Below are 21,313 nucleotides of genomic sequence, written 5' to 3' on the forward strand. Positions count from 1 at the left end.
ACTCTTTCCGTCCATCTGATTGCAAGCTGAATACAACAGCATATCTATGTCTTTGACTGTCTCGAACTTAGGATGACTTTTGTCGCTTGGATCGCAGAAATGCTCGATTTCTGCCATGGTGAATTCTCGGACGCGTATAAGTCCTGATCGTGGTGAAATCTCATTCCTGAAGGCGTTACCGATCTGCGCCGCGGCAAACGGTAGTCGCTCCTGATTGAACGCCAATAATCGTTTGAAGTTCACGAAGATACCTTGGGCCGTTTCTGGTCTCAAGAAGCCCTTGACGAGTCCTGTTGGACCGATTTGAGTACCAAACATCAAATTGAATTCTACCGGTTCTGTCAAGTCGTTACCAGAAATCAGCGATTTCATATTGTATTTCAACAACACTGCGGCCATCTCGTCCTTCGTCATACCATCTAGCTTGATGATGATGTCCCTGCATTCCTCGCGCGTATTCTCATTTGTTTTCTTATCACAGATTACCTTCTCTAGGTGTGCTTTAATCAAATGATCCAGCCGGAAACACTCGCCGGTCTTCACATCCTTCACCATCAGATCAGCGAATCGTTCCACATGGCCAGATGCTTTTAACACCGGCTCAGGCGTCAAAATGGAGCAATCGACCTCCAACATCTGTTCCTCCAGTATGAAGAAATTTCTCCAGGCATTTATCAGGTTTGTCTTCAAGGAACAACCCATGGGTCCAAAGTCATACTGACCAGTAATACCACCGTAAATCGCAAAAGACTGATCTAAAAAGAATCTACGCTTCAAGAGATCTTCCATTCTGGCTTTATCAAATGTTACATTGCTGGAAGCTAGAGACAACTCTTTGTCTTCTAGTATCTTTTTGCGCAGCTTCAGCTCGGCTACAGCTTTTTTGACGTCTAATTCTGGAGCACCTTCAGTTTTCAGCTTCCGTACACAGTCACCCTATAAAAAATAAGAAGTTATATCGCACGAAGAGATTACCAAAGATAGACTAAAGTATTTTGCTATTCTATAAAACTTTTAGAGTAAACATCACTTTGAAGAGAGTGAAATCTCACTATTAAAGATTAAAAATTGAGCCATTCTTTTTCGAGACTGGCTCAATTTTCATTCTTCAGAGTGAGATTCTACTCCAAAGAATTGAGAGAGTAAGAATTAGTACTGACAATGCAATCTGTAACTGGAATTATGAATCCTGGTGATAGATTTATCTCACAATCTTAAGTTTTTTTCTCTATTCATGTGAGTTAATTATCATACTACAGGGTGTTTCCAAATTAAATGGCAAAACTTCGGGAGCGTGTAGAGGAGTAAAAAACTAAGAAAAAAAGTCCTATAGACATATGCTCCTTTTTGCTTTGTTTCGCAGGAAATCACGAAAAAAGAAAAAAATATATTTAATTTATTATTTTAATTATTTTATTTATAAACTTTTTAATGAAGATTTTGTTCGAAATGTGCACCTCTTGCAGCAATACAAGCATTGCATCTGTCAAACACGGCTCTTGTAGCAGCCAGGCACTGTTCTTGCGATATTCTGTTCGCTGCAGCTACGATACGATTTCTCAAATGTTGCTCTGATTGAATAGGCGAAGAATAAACTTCTTGCTTCAGAGTACCCCATGCATAGAAATCTAATGGCGTTAAGTCGGGCGAACGAGTTGCCCAATGTACTGCTCCTCCACGTCCAATCCATCGTTGTGGGAATTTTCTATCTAACCAGGTTCTAGCGACTCTGCTGTAATGAGCAGGGCATCCATCTAATTGAAACCACATTTCAGTACGTTGTTGTAATGGGATGTTTTCTAAATAGTCAGAAAATTCATTCTCCAAGAAATTTAGAAAACGGTCCCCATTTAATCTTGCAGGTAAAAAAAACATTTTTTTTCGATTTCTCTGAAACGGAGCAAAAACGAGCATATGTCTATAGGACTTTTTTTCTTAGTTTTTTACTCCTCTACACGCTCCCGAAGTTTTGCGATTTAATTTGGAAACACCCTGTATATTAATGCTAAATTCAAGTAGTATAATTTTTTATACAGCTAAAACTTTTTTATCATAACATTTAATAGTATTTTCTGAATAACACTTAATAGTACAAAGACTTCGCAGAAAATTCATTTTTAAATGTATTCCTGTACGGGCTAAAAGACCTCGAGAGAAGACACATAGTCCCTACTGTGCACGTCCATATGGCACTCACTTGTTCCTTGACGCTCGCGCGGAGCGGCGCTAAGACTTCCTCGACCTTAGGATCCGTCATGTCAAGCGCGAGGGCGATCTTCAGTTTTCTGTTCGCCTTCTTCGTGCCCCACCGGCTGAAATCGAGAAGACTGGCAGTGACCGCGACACCTCTGATGGATGGTCTCGCTAGTGGAACGTCGCTGGACACGCGGTGCACCGCAACTCTACGCGCGATATGATGCAAACCACGCCTGAGAAGCTGCATTCGCCGCGAAAGTGATTGCGCGATACATATACCTTCACACGTGCCATGTGATTCCGCGCCGTGGCTTGTTATAGGTTATTGAGGTTATTCGGAGTGCCCGGGTGCCGCATCGAAATCGTACGTCACTGACAGCTTTTGCGCGGGAAATTGAAATCGATACAATTTCAACAATTAAAAACCAATGATTTTACGGAAATTTGCGTGACTATTAAAATTTAAACGATTAGCTCTAAATTTAATATTACAATTTTAATGATTTTATATGTTAATTTCAATTATATATTGATTTTATTATTTACAACAATTTTATTAATTTTAATATAATATTGATAATAATTATTATTTTATGATTTATATACGTATTTATTTTGCAACTGTATTTTTATTGATATCTTTCCAAAAGAAATAAGATTAAAGATATTTATTTAATAAATTATTATTGTTATATTTTATGTAATATCGTACAAAACACATGTAATAATATCCTTTCAAAAAGCTATCCATGTGTATTATGATTTTGAGTAATAATGAAATTAGAAATAATAATTAGATACATATGTTATATCGCTTCATTTTATGTGCATATTAATATTAAAAATAAAATTTTACTCTTGAACTTACTTTATAAAAAATATCTAATTATATTTATTCGTACTGACTACAATAGTAATACTCTTCTAAGGTTATTTATCAACAGTTAAATAATACTGCAATGAAAACCATTGTAACTCTATGGCCCGGTTTTTCATTACCTGATTAACTTGTGATTATAAGCCCACATATAATTATATAAATAATTTCTGAATTCAACTGTATATTTAAAGTTAATTAAAATTAAACTGTTTATTAAAAATATCCATGCTTCTAAATAGAACAAAATGAAATAAATATATACGATTTTTATTAGTATAACAAAATGAAATAAATATTACGATTTTATAGTAACGTTACGAATTTCAAACTAACCGCAGAAAACAGGCTCGTTTGATATCCGAATACTTTTATTTCATTAATTAATCTCAATTTCATTAATTAAATTATCTCACATTGTCCCACATATATCATATAGCGTAGTTTATAGAAAAATTACAATGAAAACGCGAAGCTTGTTAGAAAGAAATGAAGAAAAGGAGACTGCGACACGAAGCATTAATCCTCCGCTGGCAAATTTATTATATCTCTTCAATAAACCCAACCTGCGTGTAACATGCATTTAGTCATCCTAACGTACAGACGAAGAGCGTGCGTCGCGAAAATCTTTTATCACGTCGATGCGGAATTTTGGACCGAAAGACGTATCTCGCGCTTATCAAACGAATTTGTTCGCTTAATAATCCCATAATGTCGACTCCGCATAAATTATATCCCTTACGATACTACATTTACACGTGGACCGCGACAGGTGTATTTTCGCCATAAACTGAATGCGACCGTCTGACGCTCCTTCCAGATTTTCGCGTCGTCACAAAAAAAAATTCCGCTGTAATTAAATAAATTAAATAAGATTTATTGAACTCATATCGTTTATTGAATTGCCGTGAAATCTTGCATAGATAACGTTCCTCAAGCAAAACAAATTAAAATAACATTAAAATGAATCGTTACATTCGTTACTGATTTAAAAGTAACTTTTAGTATAATCATTTGGGAGACATTCTGACGTCTTTTTAACGTCACGACTTGTGTTCTGCTTGAGTTTCTTTCGATATCCCGGAACGTAGTGTGCCACGAAAATCCGCCTTTAAGTCTCATACCTCAATCTTTAATTTCTAAAGTTCTTTAATCACTTTTTTTTACAATTTCTTAGATTTCTTGGACCGGTGAGATTCATTTATTGTCTATTGGACGATCTCTTAAGAAATTTCTCAAGAAAATTTCCGGACAAAAATAGCCTCTAATTCTTCAAATCAGACGGCCGTATTTAAAGATACAGCGAAAACACAGGCCTGTAAGCTAATTCCTGTTTTTAGATGTAAGGATGAATGTTATAAAAAAAACAAAGTAGGCTATCATTCTTCTCTCTCTCTCTCTCTCTCTCTCTCTCGCTACGCATAATAATATAGTATGTGCAAAATCATCATTGTGTAAACAATTTATTTTACATAAGGGTAATACTCTGACATCGAAAAAAAGCGATAATAATGGCTAATGTATAATAATAAATAAAGTATGAAATGTAAATAATGGGTATGTACAAGTATGTAAATGGCAAAAAAGCTATAACAGAGATGAAATAATTGTTTTTCTTCTGCAAATATATGAGCCGCTTGTTCTGAGAGTGGCGCAAGTCGATTCTCGAAAGTATCACTGAAGAAGTGCCGGTACCGCTTTGTTTGATCATTCCAGTAGAAATAATATAAGGTTCCATTATTCATGTGTGAGTACCGAAAATATATAGTTCACATTACTATAGATTTTCGGTTATTTGCAGTGAATAATAAAACACATCTATCGATATAATTATTATATATAATTGTATATAATAAATTATATAAGAAAATATATAATGAATTATATAAATTATACGTATAATTAATCAATTAAGATTATTAACCATTACAAGAGTATCAAGCCGACGATTTGTATGCGTAATCCACATTTAGATAATTAACGCGAATAACATCAAATGCGATTGTTGTTAAGTTTCGATCGAACGGAACTCAAAGCCGGGTCGTCGCGTTCTAGCGCTAAGACCGCATGATTTCCGGTTTTGCGATATCGAGGACGATCTTTATGTTACATGAAACAGAACTCGACAGCCGCATTCTAGGGGTGGACAGATCAGCGACGACCCGCGAAAATCCTAGATATTTGGAACTCCGCGACCGCTTTCAGAACAACGATACAACTCTCGGCTCCTCTCTCGCGCGCGTTCTTACGCGATGGTCTCCCTGTCGCCTGTTCGCAAGGGATTGCACAGCTTACTTGAGCGTCGCGCTTAAACGTAACACCTGTACACTTAGAACCTACGAAACGTACGGCTGCGACGCGTCCCAAGTAAACGAGGGGCCGAGGGAAGGAGATGAAGGATGGGGAACGTCGCGTCTCATCGCGCGGCAAACAGACAACACCGAGACCCACCACAGGAGACATAGTATTACTAATCATATATCCAGCATGAACGCTTATCTCGCTAGAATAATTCGCCTATAATCAGAGGTATTCAACCTGGAGTGCCCCTAAAGGGGCGCCGAGGACTTTCGCGCTTTAAAAGGATCCGCAGGCGCGATCTGCTAAAAGAGAACTTTGGTAAGTACGTGTGTATGAAAAAAAGGATATAAATACTTCGTACCCATAGAGTTCTGAAGAATTTATATGGGGAGAGTTGTCGTTTCTTCCCCTTGTGAAAATTTAATATTGGAAGGTAATGATTAATTACTTATTTTGAGTATAATAAAAACTGTTGTGTTTATAATGCTCAAAATAAATTTTTCAATGTTAAATTAGCCAGTACTAAATTGGATCTCTGTAAGAATCCATCATTCTCTTTAAACGTGCGAGGGAAACTTGGTAAAGGCGCGATACTAAACGGGAAAATTAAACGTCATAGAAAAAAAAAAGTTCTATAAAAGATCCCTCAAGAAGATGTCTTCGGAAGAATATACAAAATTCTAGGGGAGGAGGGAGAAAAAATATATATCTTCAAAGGGGGATACTTTCGAGATTGATAAGATTGAAAGGGGTTGAATACCACTGGTCTATAATAATGTATACAGGGAGCACCATGATAGACCCGTGCGCGCCTCTGCGTCCCACTTGGAAAAACGGATTAGTCATCTCGTGCATCCGATTGACTTACGCTAACGTAAATGCAACAATTTCGACCGAGTGTCGCGTGGACGGGTCGGGAGGAGAACCTCCGGACCCGTCCGCGAAATTCCCGCCGAAGCCAAGATCAGGCGACTTCGATTCCGGGCAAGAGCGTGCAGCGCGAATTCGACACGAGATTAATAATAAAATATCACAGTTCCGAGTCTGAAGAGTCGCTCCTGAAAATCATGGCTCTCCCCTTAACGCTTACATTACGCGTCCGAGAGACGGCGAGTTCCTTGCTTTTTTTCCCCTCTTTTTTTTTCATAAGTCGTAAGACATTCCTAGTTAACAACAATCCTACGCTCTACTGTAAGATTATCTATTTCGGAAACCGTAACGTTTAATAATATAATACGTAGTCCATATACAACTCACTAGGGATGCTGTAAACTGTAATTTACTGGCTGCTAAATGTTCCATGAATACTGTATGTACGTATGTGTTAAACGCGTTTAATGTATGTGAAAAATGGTTTGAAAGAGACGACACGTAGACGCGGCGTGACGTGTACCGCGGAGAATAGCAACTGATTTCGGCGTTCGTCGAGAAAGAGATATAGATAATATGATACGCATTGTGAAAAAAAGAACATATTTCACGGAAGAGTGATGTATAATGCAAATCAAACTTGACTCTGTACGATTCATCACTTTCGCCCTGAAATCCTTTCTAGCAAAATTATCTAATTTATTACTTAAATAATGAATAGTATATCTAAATAATATAATTATCATGTAAATAGAGACTCCAAACTAAATATAGTTTCCTGGAATTCCTAATAATAATTCCATTCGATGTATCGCAAAACAAAATTTCAGAATGAAATTAAAATTATTAGAACAAAAAGCACGGTTCAAGTGAAAAAAAAATGGAGCTTTCCATGATACAGATATTTAAAGAAACAATTTCAGGGTAAGAGCATCGAATCACTAAGTGTTGCCTTATAGTAATATTTTTATGATGCATAATAAAATAGAAGTTTGTATAATGAATTAGAAGAAAGCATCTCACTGGACATTATACTCTAACACGATTCATGCGCGAAAGAATTTCGATCTGCATTTTATAATATAATTTCGCAATGTGAGTGGCTTAGCTTGCATATATTCATTACTCTTGCCGTATGAAGGGGGATCAGTCGATAAAATACAAAATAGCGAAAAATTTGTCATGGAAATTTTCTGTATAAATTTTTTACATAAGTTTATTTCCTCTTCGAAATCAAGAGAATTTCAAATAGATAAAAATCAAGAGAATCAGCATACTAAGTTGTCTGATAGAAAAAGAAAATTACAAAAGCTAATATAAGAATTCTTACGTATAAATTCTAAGATATTACCCATAAAATATAAAGTCATTATTAATATCATAATTGAGTCTTGAAAAAATATAAACTCAAAATCTCGTAAACTTTTAACAATGTTACTTCTAATATTTGGGTCATGAATTGGGAACGAATGCGTCATGGACATTGTCAATCAATCTTACTGTTAGTAAGAGAATTTTGTTTTGTTGGAATGACCATCCCCCTCTTTGTTACAAAAATGATGTACAAAAATGAGCCAAGTGATTGAATGTAACACGTGAAGCTAAACAATAATATACAGCGCTCCTCCTCTGCCATCCATCGTGCCAATAGTATAATCTACTCCTCTGTCAATCTTCTCAGAATCATGCGCGTCAATAACTCATCAGTTTAATTGATAAAAAGCTAATCGGATAAAGCGCGCAAGTACAAAAAGTAGAAAAAGTCACGAGAAACGCAATTATGAAACACATTGCAATCTAAATTGCAGTCGTCTAAGCACTTGTAAAAAATCTCACTTGACGCCGCTTTTATGAAACCGGAGAATCAAGCAAAGAAGTAATTTATACTGCTGACGAGTACATTTTCTTGTAATTAACTAGTGAACAAAAACGCATCGCAAGAACATCGTCGACAAAGTCAAGAGTTAAAATATTCTGAACATTTCAACAGATTGCACAGTTCAATGTTGACGGCGATCGCGCTCGTCTTTCACGACATTACATATCGGTATTACGAAGTATTCGAATACCTGCCACCAAACATCCTCTTAACATATCTCAATATTTCTGACTAAATATTTACATCGATGCGTTTTACAGCTTCAGTCTATTAAGCTTCGCAACCGCGGCTATGAGTCTTTGCAACAACTTTCTCGCTTTTCGCTGCCATTAGCTCAGAATTATTCTTAACCGCGTTGTTTCCCTACTGAGCGGGTGGTTGAGGCTCGCTGGACATATTCGGATTCGGATACGGCAGGAACGAATAATTGGGATAGGGTGGCGGAGGATGCGGGAACGGCGTATAATAATTAGGGGGATGCGAAGAGGGAGGGGCGTATCCTCTGTGCATGTAAGGATCCGTCGGGGGTGGCGGACCATGGAACGCCGAGTACATGCGAGCATAATCTGGGTTGTAACTGGGTCCACCATATGCTGGATAACCGGGTGCTCCTGCAGATTAATTTTACTGTTAATATTTTCTAATTGAATAAAACTTTCAAAAGATGTTGATATGTTTATTAAATGCAAAGAGTTTTTAAAAAAAACTAAAAAATATCGATAAAATTAAGTTTGATGGGCAGATGATAGTATCTTACTTCTCGTTTTATTTCACAATGACTCTTAAAAGACTCACCACCTGGAGGATAAGCTGCGGAAGAGCCAGGCGCCGGTGGATAGTGCTGCGAGTACGGATCGTACGGGCCCGGCGGATACGGCGGTCCCGGATACCGTGTATTACTGGGATGACTAAATGCAGTAGGTATATGTGTCTCGTCTCTGCTCGATGAAGCGACCGTGGTAGTCACCGTCGTGCTGTCCGTACCTTTAGACTCTGTCGCAGAGTTGTTCGTTAGCGTTTTGGCAGTAATGCTCGGTATTTGAGAAGAGTAAGCGGTAGGCACGTTCATCACGTTCCTCTCGTCCATAGGTTTGCCTAAGTCCGGTTGAGGCTTCGTCGTGTCTACTGGCAGTCTACTGCTGGGATTTGCCGTGTGCGGTGGAACACCGGGGAAGTAAGTGCCATAGGGATTAGACAGCGAGCGGGAACGTGGATCGCTGTAGTCGTAGTATCTCGGGTATTGAGCGTAGGGATATCCCTGGGGTACGCTCGGCGTCGGATCACCCTGGATCATGTTGTCTCGCATACTTAGAGTCGGCTCGGTGCTTTTCGGCGAAGTAATATTGGTGCTAGTACATACGGAAGCAGTCGATGTCGCATTGGCGATTGAATCGGTGATACTTTTAGGTGCTTCCGAGCCTCTTGCAGATACGGACGGTACACTCGATGATATCGGTATGCTTGACGATACTGGTATGCTCGAGGATATCGGCATACTCGACGGTATCGGCATGTTCGATGATATGCTCGGCGACATACTTGTAACTGGCATACTCGATGGCATACTCGATGGCATACTTGATGGTATACTTGACGGCATACTCGATATCGGCATGCTTGGTGGTATGCTCGATGATATCGGCATATTCGACGATATACTCGGTGGCATGTTCGATGATACCGGCATATTCGGTGGTAAGCTTGGAGGCATGTTTGATGGTACCGGCATGCTCGGTGGCATATTCGGAGGCATACTTGATGGTACTGGTAAGTTTGGTGGTATCGACATAGTCGATGATACCGACATGGATGATGGTACTGATTGTGTTAACAGAGAAGGCATTGGACCAGGAGCAATCGGGTGCGTCTGCGTCGCGACCTGCGGTGTCATTTGCGATGCTTGAGACGCTTCTTCAATAACGATATCAGTGGAAGTCTCTCGCTTCTCCGTTTGACCACGGAAGGGATGACCGTAGTTTGTTAGTTCATCTGGCTTAGAAGATTCCTTCTCCGATGGCGAACACTGTTTATCAGAGGTTGGCGGCATTTCTGATTCAGACTGATCATGTTGTGTTTGAACGCCGTGGGCAAGGGAAACGGTATCAGGCGTGTAAACCTGAGTGCCCTCCTCAGAAGATTTCGGCAGAGATGTATCCGTATCCGAATTAGTGGTACGGGTATGATTAGAGGGACTATACTCGGTGTTTGAGCTTACTTCTGCCACTACGTCTTCCAATCTGACTTCCTCGACACGCTGCTCGGTTCTCAGTTGACCGTCGGACGAGTTGGAGTTGTCCCCGAGTGTGGAATGATCCATTGGTTCTTGCTTGACTTTGGGTAATCTCGACAGAGAAACTTGAGTGGTTAAATTAACTTGACTCAAATAAGGTTTGGCCGTCGCTGTAGCGACTGATTTGGGCCTCTTAGAGACTTCCTTATCACCAAACGGTTTATAACCCGGGCTCGGTGATGGTTTATTAAGAGGCCGGCCGGTTTGATTACTAGAGGATGACTTGGGTATTATGGAAATAGCCGAATTATTCCGTAAGGGAAAGCCAACCTCGGACTTAGAATTCCTCTGTATCATAGAAACTCCTGTAATTTAAAAAATTGAATTTTCAAATAATGTATAATATTCAAGAATAATTATTATTAGTATTATACTAATTTAACTTACCTTTCTTCGGCTCTTCCTCTCGCTTTTGTTGATTCAATTTAAGCGCAGTACGAATTGCTATAATTTTGCCGGATTCAAGCTGCATGTAAATACCTTTTGGACTCTTCAGCACCATTACCCGTTGACCCGCTTTTAGAACAATACTTCCTTTGTCCGGAGAATTTGTCGGTATAACTACATCTAGAGGTAGCGTCATCTCTTGCGCACTCATTCCTTGTCTCTGCCACACTTCCGCTGGAATCCATCTACTACCAGTAACACTTCGCGGACTTAATCCTTCAGCACCTCGCTGTTGCATAGGTCTGACAGAAGCAACTGGTTTCGGTGTAGGTCCACCATCACCGCCGCGAATTGCTCTAATTTGTAATCCACCTGCTAGAATAAATAATCAATATGTATATACAGAGCACAATTACTTTTTTACTTAAAAATAGAGCTTTTCAACTGATGTGCCGCAACACACTAATATGCTGCGAATATTTTAGAAAAGATAGACAAAAGAAAAAATTTAGAAATAACTAAAAAAGCGAGTGAGGCGCGAAGTAAGAAATGCTTTTAAAATTATGAAAATTATCTAAGTTATACTTTTACTCTCATTGTAACTAAAACGATATCATTATTGCGCAACAAAATTACTTTTATATAAAATAAAAAATAAAAATTTCAGAACTTTATTTCTCTGAATGTTATCGATATTTGATAAAAGGTTTATGCTGAACGCTGAAGAGTGTGCATCTCATAATCAAGAAGTTTAGCTCGTTATTTAATATGTCACAAATTGAAAAACATTGAAAAATGCTGACTTAAAATAAAGTTTCTATCTTGAATATAAACTGTACCTCGAGTGGCTGTATTTCCAGGAACATAGTTATAACTAGGTCTAGAACAATTCGCTGCCATCTTCTCAAGCTCGTAGCCGCGACGGGCCAATCGTTTCTCGGCTTGACTGAGCTTTTTGTCCTTCCGATCAACAAGCAAACTCTCATGATGAAACGGTTGTTTGGTGAGCAACGAAGAAAAACGTTCTAATACACAATGCATAACTTCGTCCGTGTAGCTATCCTTGATCTGTGAGAAATCCTGTACTTGGCTGTCCTCTTCCCAATCCCACGATAACGTCGTCGCTTCTTTTAGCGAAAGATGCGCATCGGGATTGCACTGATCGACCACACGGTCTGCCATACCTTGTTTACTAATTTGTCGATCATAGATCTTCCTTTCCAGACAGTTATCGGTGACCAATCGATAAACAAAGCACTGCTTTTGTTGGCCGTATCGATAGACTCTGCATACAGCTTGCGTATCGTGACAAGGATTCCAGGAAGCATCAAATACGATTGCGCGATTCGCGCCGACAAGATTGATACCCAGGGAACCTGCTCGTGTAGAAACAAGGAAGAGATGAATCTTTGGATTGTTATTAAATTCATTAATTAGCTTCTCTCGCTCTAACGCGCTAGTGCTTCCGTCTAGTCTGTAATAATTCACATTTTTAATCCAGGCATCGGTTTGACCATCCGGATACTTTAAGCTATTTCGCGCTAAAAAATCTTCTATGAGATTTAACGTGAATAACGATTGAGAGAATGCGAGTACGCGATCCCCTAGTTTAATAGCTTCCTCGAGGATGCAAAAGAAGAGTGTCATTTTTCCAGATGCATCTATCAATCCGGGTACATATCCCTTCATCAACTCTGTTGCCTATAATAAAAATAAACATTATAGAATTACAGTCAAACATTATAGAATTACAGTATAACATAAATAAATTAAAATAAAGGACTCTTAATTAATAATAATATCAAGAAAGTAGAAGGGCATATAAGAGTCAAATTTAAATAATTAATGTATATAATATAAACCGTTTAAAATGTGTACATTCTTAATTAATTACTATAAGATATAAATTTTACATTCAACAAGTTTATAAAAATGTAAACTTATATTTTATAAAATCAAATTTTTCCATTATTTATTATTAAAACAATTAATATATATTCTAATGATATATTGATAAATACCCAGTCATATGGAATTCCAGGATCTTCTTTCGAACTAGGAGAGCTCTTGCAATCTTTTTCCTCGTCTTTCGTGAGAATCTCATCGTCAGATTTATCCTCTTTATCTTTCTCCACTTGATCCTCTTTCTCTCTTTCATCCTCCTTCGTCAGTTCGCTCTGATTTAATCGAGGACTGTGCGCCGGATTAACTCCCGGTCCCGATCTGGGAGCAGGAGTCGCTGAACTTTGACGATTCGGTTCCGCAGTGTAGCTTGCCGTGCCAGTGAGATTATTTTGATGCAATGGTTGACTTTGTACACCGATGTTGGATGTCATATCTTTGCTGCTCTTATCACACGGCGTATTGGGAGGATGAGTACTGATGAGTTGTTGTGAAGTCTTGGACTCGTCGGGCCGCGGATTCATATCCGTGCCGTGACCGGTAGCGTAGTCGTACGACTGATTCGGATAATTCTGCGACGGAAAATAGTTATTTGGATAACGGTTCATGCCGGGATTCATCTGATCTCTGTAGTACGAATCACCGCATTGCTGATCCGATCGGAACGTCTGCGGATAATTACGCTGCACATAATAAGGTTCTTCCTTGATCTGTCCGATCGCCGCTGGGTTCTGATGTGAGCCGTCCGATGGATAATTCGGCATAACGGGGTTCTGCGTATGCGGTTGGTTAGCGGTATAATTATTACCAGAATTACCGGCGGTGCCTGCGCTCGAACGATCGTTCGAAAATTCATTTGGAGCATAACTCTGCGTTTGCTGAGACACTGCGGCATCTTGTCTGGGATAAAGTTGATCACTCTGACCCAGAGATGGATTAGGCTGTTGTTGATTCGACGGATATGCCATAGGTTGATTCTGTGTCACCTGTGTTTGTTGCGCGGCTCCGTATCGATGTGCGGGATTTTGTGGCATCGTACCTGTGCCTGAATGATTTGACGGGTAAACAGGATGAGTCTGATTCGACGGCGGTACCGTCGGGCTTGGCTGATTTTGTTGAGGATATGGTCCTGTCTGATTGGAAGTTGCAGATTGGGGCACCATATGGTGGCCGTAACCGTGAACTGCATTCTGTGGATTCGGTGTTTGGCTTTGATCTGGAGGATACCTATGCGTCTGATTTTGTGCATTAACGTTTTGCGCAGGTTGATTGGCCGAGTAATTGGGTTGGCTTTGCGCTACGTTCATTTGACCCTGTGGTGCTGAGGTATAGCCACGCATCGGACCCTGTTGAATGGGCCCTTGATTCGATTGATTCGGCTGCATGTAACCGTGTGATGGGGTTTGTGACATTGGAGTCGACTGCTGATTAAATGCATGCGGAGTCTGCGGAGGAGTTGGATTCACTTGCGTAGGATAGCCATGTGTTTGACCCTGAAGAGGCACACCTTGCGGTTGTTGATTTGTATATGAATGAGGCTGATTCTGTAAACCTAGATTCTGATTCTGCTGATTCGGCGAGAAGCCACGATTTTGACCGGGTGATGTGTTCTGATTCTGCTGCGGCGCCATGTAACCAGTGGTTTGTGTTTGAACCGCTGGTGGCTGACCTTGTTGAGACGCCGGATATCCCATCGTCGAGTTTTGCAGCGGTTGCGCATCGTTACGCGGATACATTGGATTTGCCTGAGCCGGCGTCGGCGGGTAATTTTGATTTTGATTCGTAGTGTATGACGAGTAATCTTGCATCGGCATATTCGCGGACTGATTCGGCAGCTGAGACTGGAAGGATGGTTGATTGGAGACCTGGGGATAATTACTAGGCCCTTGGTTTAGGTTTGGCGTATAATTACGTTGTTGCTCCTGATAGGGATAATTCTGTCGTGGAAACATCCCGGGTGCTTCGTAATTATTTCCTTGATTCTGATCCGACCGGAAATCGGATCCAGTCGCTGCACCGCTGTACCTCTGAGGATGATTCGCGGACTGCTCGTTCGATTGCATATAGTTCTGTGACTGATTGGCGTATCCTTGCGATGTATTGTAGCTTGTTGACGTTTGAGTATATGACTGGAACGGTTGTTGATTGCCATACCTTTGTTGTCCTTGATTATTATAGAACTCTCCTTGATTATATTCTCCGTGATTGTTGCTATCATTCCTATAATATGTATTTTGATCATTCGGACGATAGTTTTGATAATTTTGAGGAGGATAAGATCCCTGCGGCATGTTGTTGGAATATCCCGAGTTGGAAACTGGCATCGTATAATTAGTATAATTATTTTGTTTCGGAGTATTGTGCGCATTTTCAGCCTCCACATTATCGTTGCTTGACGATGAAGAAGCGTTCGGTTGTACGCTAGCCGCGGGCTTGTTCTTTATTGTCGTACCCTTTTTGGATTTCTTGGACTCCCCTTTTGGCTGACGCGCTTTGGATTTTTTGCCACCTGCTGTAGATTTCTCTCCTATCGTCTCCTCAAGGTCCAAATCATCCTCCTCATTCGCTTGACGTTTACGGAGAAAATAATATAGGATGTCCGGATGATTCCAGATCTTACAGCACACAGCAAAAGCTTTCAATGGATTCGGCACCGCGCGCGTTTTCACTACCTGATTCATAAACGTATCGTATAATTTGCGTTGATGAGGCGTCATCCTGACCAAGAGGATGTATTCTTCCTTGCGCGGCAACGACATCTGCAACACGGAATGAGATCTCCTCTGCACAAAACCCTCCAGCAAAGCGTGCAATACGTGTGCGCGATATCGCATCAAGCGTATATCCTGCGGCGTGGAGTCGATACATTGGCCATTCTGTATCGGTCTCTCAAACATGTTGCAGAACTCGCTCTTGGTACCTAGATAGTTAGGCCTCACAAAGTCCACCATGCACCAATACTCCAGTAGATTGTTTTGTAATGGATAACCGGTTAGTACAATTCTACGTTTCGTGCGCATTTGTTTCAATGCCATGCTGATGCTTGCATGTGAATTCTTGATTCGATGACCTTCATCGCAGATTACCAGGTCCGGTCCAGGATTCACCAGAGCCGTATGCATATCGTCTAGCAAACCTTTGTTCTTATCCTCCTCCTCTACGTCCACCGTGTCCTTGAAAGGTTGTCCGCGTTTCCGTTTTGCCTTATTGGGCTTTTTCAAAGATAATTGTCTATACAATTCGTATCCTATTAACAAAACTCCGCCGTTTAATTGCCACTCTTGTATTACTTTCGCTCTTGCGGTCATAGTTTTATGCGAATCGTTCAAGATGTGTAAGTGGAAATGCCTCGGACGTACTTCCATACCAATTGGCGTGTCTACATTGTACGGCGTTTTTACTTTCTCTATCGTTTCTTTTTTCTCCTCCGTTAATTCCTCTTTCGTTGTTGAAGTACCCTCTTCTTTTTTTATTATCTCTTCCGGTTCTTTCTTCACAATCACCTCTGTATTTTGAAGTGACATTCCTCCCGACAGCATGTTTTCTTTCTTGGGTTCTCGTTCTAATTCTTGTTGATTCGTCTGACTGCCATAACTCGTGAAAGTGCCGGAAATGTTGTAATTAGAATACATCGGATTGGTATGATGATTACCCATACTTGGATACATCGTCGCGGAATTTCGATTCTCCATATTGGAATACATGGGAATACCCGGCGGCCGATTCTCCATGCCAGGATACATAACACCAGTAGCCTGATTTTCCATGCCGAACTTTGGCCCCGCCATGTTCTGTCCGGGCGGTATACCTTGGCAGTTTCCTGGATCTGGCTTCATCTGGTCGGGGAAGTTGGAAAGCGGATTCGGATTCGTATTATACAATGGATTCTGCGGTATCTCGCCCTGATGATAATTCGGTGGCATATGCGGTATATGAGGCTCAGCTATATTCTTATTCATCATAGTAGAATCCTGCATGTAACTCGGCATCATGTTGCGCTGTTCGTAACTGTGATGAGGATTTGCGTAGAGATTCTCCGGCATGACGTTCACTGATTGTTGCGATGCACCGACAGCGGTTGTTGCGTCTTGACCAAAACGGTGCGCGGATTCTGTACTAATAGGCCGCGATATATTAGACATGTCGCTCTGAGTGCCGCAACTTTCCTCCTTTACTTCGTGCTTCATATCCATTCCTGGTTCCATTTTGACGTTCGTCGCCTTGGACTGCTTCTCAGCGGTAGTGGCGGGATCTTCATATGGCAGCCACATGTTGAACTCCGCCAACCAATTTTGAAGCGTATTTATGGGCATGATACAGAGAACAGTTTTGGCAGTGGTGCATCGAAAAAAAATGTCGCAAAAGCTGGCGACTTGGAGGGTCTTGCCTAGACCCATACTATGGGCGAGAATACAACCAAAACCACTGCTAGTCTTATACCTTTCGATCGTTTCAATGATATTATCGAAGAGGAAGCGTATACCACCGATCTGATGCGGCTTGATAATGCGAGCAACTTGTGGTGCTAGATACACGTCCGGCTCGGTTTCGGGATGACCTACGTTGATCAATACTCGACCGTGCTCGTCTGGAACGTTATAACGATCGTTGGTGTGCATCCCGGAGTTGGATGGATCATCCTCGTTGTCAGTTTCCTCCTCACCACTGGGATCGCTCAAAACTATGCAATCGTCGTCCGAACTCTCACTCGAACTGGATATAGTAACTACATCTTTGCCTTTTTGCGGTCTCTGGTATTTGGGCGCGCCGGACATCTTTCGCGCGATATGCATCTGCTTCTCACAACGCATTGCCTCTTCAGCTTCCATGTCGGACAACTCGGAATCGGAATAATAGTCCGCACGATCTATCGGCTCCTTTTTAGGCACCACCGGCGATATACTCACAGATGGTGTCATCATGCGGATCCTTTGCTGTAACATATTAGGTGCACTGGAACGATTCGGAACGCGCGAAATAGATGTCTGTGCTCCCTGATAGCCGCCTCTACCTTTCTGCCAGCGCATCCCACCGTCAATCGATCTCCTCTGTATCTGTCCTGCTTGAATCCCGCCAGTTATCTGAGTAGTCTGAGCACCGGTGCCAGAGTTCACTTTCAGTAGCACGGTGTTTGGCAAACGGACCTGAGTGGACGACGGTGATGTCGCCGACGGAAATGACGACGACGAGGAAGACGATTGCGAGATCATAGTAGAGCCAGCCTGATTCTGTTTGCCCTGCAGGAGACTAATAACACGCGTTTGCGCTTTACTATTCTGTCGGTTGATCGCTATCTGACGCTGCACCTCACGAATGATCCTCTGCTGCTCCTGCACTCGCCTAAGACGTTCCATCTCCTGCCTCTGAGCGGACAACGTGGCTTCGTCCAGTTGCGTTTCGTCCATCACTTCCCGAATGTTTCTCCGCATGTTGGCCAGCTTTTTCTCTGACTTCAACTCACATTCCGACGTGCTACCCTCGGTGCTACCGTCATCTTTCTTCGCTTTCTTTTTCGCGCTGTCGGAATGATCGGAATCGGCGTGTCTTTTGTTACTGTCAGTGCCTTCATCTCCCGACTGTCCGTCCGTCTTGTCGTTATCATTATCTATGCTTTCATCATCTGAATCCTTTATTATTGGCTTTCCTAGCAGATCAGCTTCAGATACTTCTTGACCCTCTATAGGCGCTCCTTTTGATAATACAAGAATAAGAAATATTAAAATACAATAATATTTTGATAAAAATCATTTTAATATTTTAAATAATTTTTTTATATATTTCATATTATATAATTTAATATTATATATATATATATAAAGAATTCCACTTTATTCATCAAATAATCTAAAATATTTATTATATTAATCTAATTTAATTAAATTATTAGATAAAAATTAATTTAAATAAAAATGATTTAACAGAAAATGTTATTAACACATCTTAATTTAAAATTCAATTCACTAAATCAAAATAAATGTTGAATACATGCTATTAGCATATTCTTACAAACCTTCCAATGGTAAAGTATCCAGAATATTAACTTGTTCTTCGTCATCTTCTTCTGGAGACTGATGGTGTGGTTGCCTCTCCGACTCCACTCTGACACCGATCTGCGAGTCAATCGTTTCATCCAAATCCATATCGTCCCCCGAACCCTCCGAGCGTATCTCTTCTATTTCCTCAGATTGCAAAACGTCGAGTTTCTTCTCTTGCTCGCCGTCAGTTGTTTCACCACTCGACTCATCTGAGCTCTCATCATTAGTTGCCTGTGGCTCAGCGTTCATGTTTACACTTGTCTCACTGGTCATCATATTTGTTTCACTAGGTTTGGGGCCACCGCGTGGAGTCACGCGTTCAATTGTGACATCCCCTATGCGTGTGAGAAAGCTGTCCAGACTATTAGACATGGTGCACCATACATGAAGTCACAACGTGATTGATATGGAATGTCTTACACGTTTAAACACTAGATCATCTATTAGTTTAACACTTACATCGTTTAATTGTCATTCAAAATGCCTTTCCCTTCCTGTAACGACACACACATATACATTCTTGGTATGTTATTTTATTTACATTATGTGCTTAGAAACTGTTACATGTTGATAAAGAGATAAGATATAGGTGAAATAGTAAAGTCTCCTTACAGGCAAACATTAAAAACATGCTAACCGTACTCTAAAAAGTTTTAACTTTTAGTAATATAACTATACTATACATTGAATTAACATAATAAACTTAATAAAATGAATGCTTTTAATAAGCTAACAAAGAAGCGCTGGCATATTTGATAGCTCTTTTTTCAGTTAATATTTTCTTATAAACAGAACATTAACAGTTCTGTTCTTTTTCAAAACACAGTTCTGAGTTGGAGTATACTGGTATAGTGAATTGGAGTAAAACAAATTATATTTAAATTATAAATAAAATTTAGACAGATTAAAAATAAATTAAAGAAAAATAGATTCTTATTTTCGGTTAAAATAGATTTTGATACTATTTATAAACAAATCTTCATCAGACTGAAAAAATGTATTTGCAAACGATTATGGTATTAGCATGTAAATATTATTGAGCACCAAGATTCGCTTTGATCGAAATAGGAATCTATTCTTATTCAAATTTTACTCCAACTTATTGCTCCAGTTTAGAACTTTCTTTGAAAAAGAACAAACCTGAAATACCTTAAATTTTCCGTCTCAACTTTTATTATGTAAAACAAAATGTTGAATGATATGCAGCATAGCAAATCTATTTACTTAGCCTTTGAAAAAATGCTTTATTCAGCATGTGATATCAGAAATTTCTATATAAAATCAAGCTCTCTAATCTCTTGGAGTATTCTAACATGTTGTGATGCTTATTTTAACCCTTAGTATACACGATTGAGTCATTCATATCCTGTACATTCCTTTTTTTGGGGAAAAACTAGGAGCATCAAATAATCAGTTGTAACGTTTATATACAATTTTTTCTAAATACAGAAGCTCGTAAATATCTTTCTAAAGATGTTAAAATATAAGTATGTAAGAATCGCCTAATCATTCTTGTATATTTGTTAATGTTATGAAAATTAACTCTAACCTGAGACACAAATAATCTATCGTGTGTACTAAAGTACCTGCAGTGAAGGACTGGAAAATCATGTACGTTAAAGTTAAAAATTAGATATCCAGTACCTCCTAAATAGTTACGGCGTCCATGTGAATCTACTTAAGACGCCAAAAGAGAGAGAAACGTAAAAGATTTGCCAAAAGTAACTCTCGTATCTATTTGGAGTTTGTTTGGAGTAACACGGTGCTGGATAGGTAAGTTTCTATCCAACGATTTCGCCGCTCATCGATAAGGATCTGATCTCGATCACGTTCTCCGAGTAGGCTCAGCCCCGAACACAGGACATCGTACACGTGAGTCGAACAATCCGAACACGTGTTTAGAACGATGACGATCGGTAACGACGGTGGCAGTCGAGCGTGAAGCACCGGTGCGGAAGAGGAAGCTGCGAGGATGGGAGATAAGAGGTGATAGGCCAGAACGTTTGTTTATGACGTTTACACGGCGGGTCTAACTACACTTCCGCGGCGTGCCCTATCCACCGTTTCGTTGTAGACGCGTCCTGATGTTCTCCTCCCTCTCCTTCTCTTTCTCTCTCTCTTTCTCTCTCCCTCTTCTTCGTTTTCACAGATCAGCCGCCTGATCGGCGATCACGCGCGCACGACGGACGCCATGGTCGGTCGTCGCATTCTCGCTGTTTTCATGGTTCTCGTAACCGAGTGCGGTGGAACCGTCACCGTCTCACGTCCGACGAGCTCGGCCCTGCGACCGGATCGCTTCCATGCCAGCAGCGACGGCCGAGGAAGAGTCCGTCCCCGTCCGCGCCGCGCTGAGCCGAGGCGAGCCGAGTCCACACCGCGGCGCCGCGCTTTACGTCACTTCGCCGCGCCACGCCGCTCCGCGCCGCGCTGCTATTTCCCCGCGCGCACCGCGCTCTTAGGTTAACGTCGAATAAACCCGGTGCGGCCACGCGCACGCACTCCCGAGCGCACGCACGCACTCACCGTCGGCCGGTCCTCGCACCTCACGCGAGCACCCCGCGCGAAGCGTCGGTGGT

At 40.7% G+C, this 21,313-nt stretch overlaps 2 protein-coding genes across 4 annotated transcripts in view; both read right to left on the reverse strand.

The window, feature by feature from the left end:
* GlyRS (glycine--tRNA ligase) overlaps positions 1–2,497 on the reverse strand; it is a 4,101-nt gene extending 1,604 nt beyond the window's left edge. Inside the window, exons 1-2 of the mRNA XM_018446889.1 lie at positions 2,198–2,497; positions 1–936 (exon numbers count right to left, since the gene is read on the reverse strand). The exon at positions 1–936 is cut by the window's left edge and continues 751 nt beyond it. Of these exons, the coding sequence (XP_018302391.1) occupies positions 1–936; positions 2,198–2,443 (1,182 nt within the window). The 5' untranslated portion in view covers positions 2,444–2,497. The remainder of the gene's footprint in view (positions 937–2,197) is intronic.
* Positions 2,498–7,682: 5,185 nt separating this feature from the next.
* LOC108722024 (uncharacterized) lies at positions 7,683–19,161 on the reverse strand. Of its 3 annotated transcripts, none has more exons than XM_018446917.1 (6): positions 18,713–19,161; positions 12,822–18,391; positions 11,640–12,501; positions 10,801–11,172; positions 8,919–10,718; positions 7,683–8,734 (listed from the first exon to the last, which is right to left on the reverse strand). In XM_018446917.1, exons 1-6 carry the CDS (start codon positions 19,107–19,109, stop codon positions 8,487–8,489), a joined length of 9,249 nt encoding a protein of 3,082 aa, XP_018302419.1. In that variant the 5' UTR covers positions 19,110–19,161; the 3' UTR covers positions 7,683–8,486. The 3 variants fall into 3 exon arrangements, with proteins under 3 accessions (XP_018302419.1, XP_018302420.1, XP_018302418.1); XM_018446918.1 differs by having other exon boundaries at positions 8,922–10,718; positions 10,801–11,175; XM_018446916.1 differs by having other exon boundaries at positions 10,801–11,175.
* Positions 19,162–21,313: the final 2,152 nt, after the last annotated feature.

The sequence above is a fragment of the Mycetomoellerius zeteki genome, unplaced genomic scaffold (genome assembly GCF_001594055.1).
Source record: "Mycetomoellerius zeteki isolate Tzet28-1 unplaced genomic scaffold, Tzet1.0 scaffold19, whole genome shotgun sequence".
Taxonomy (NCBI): Eukaryota; Metazoa; Arthropoda; class Insecta; order Hymenoptera; family Formicidae; genus Mycetomoellerius; species Mycetomoellerius zeteki.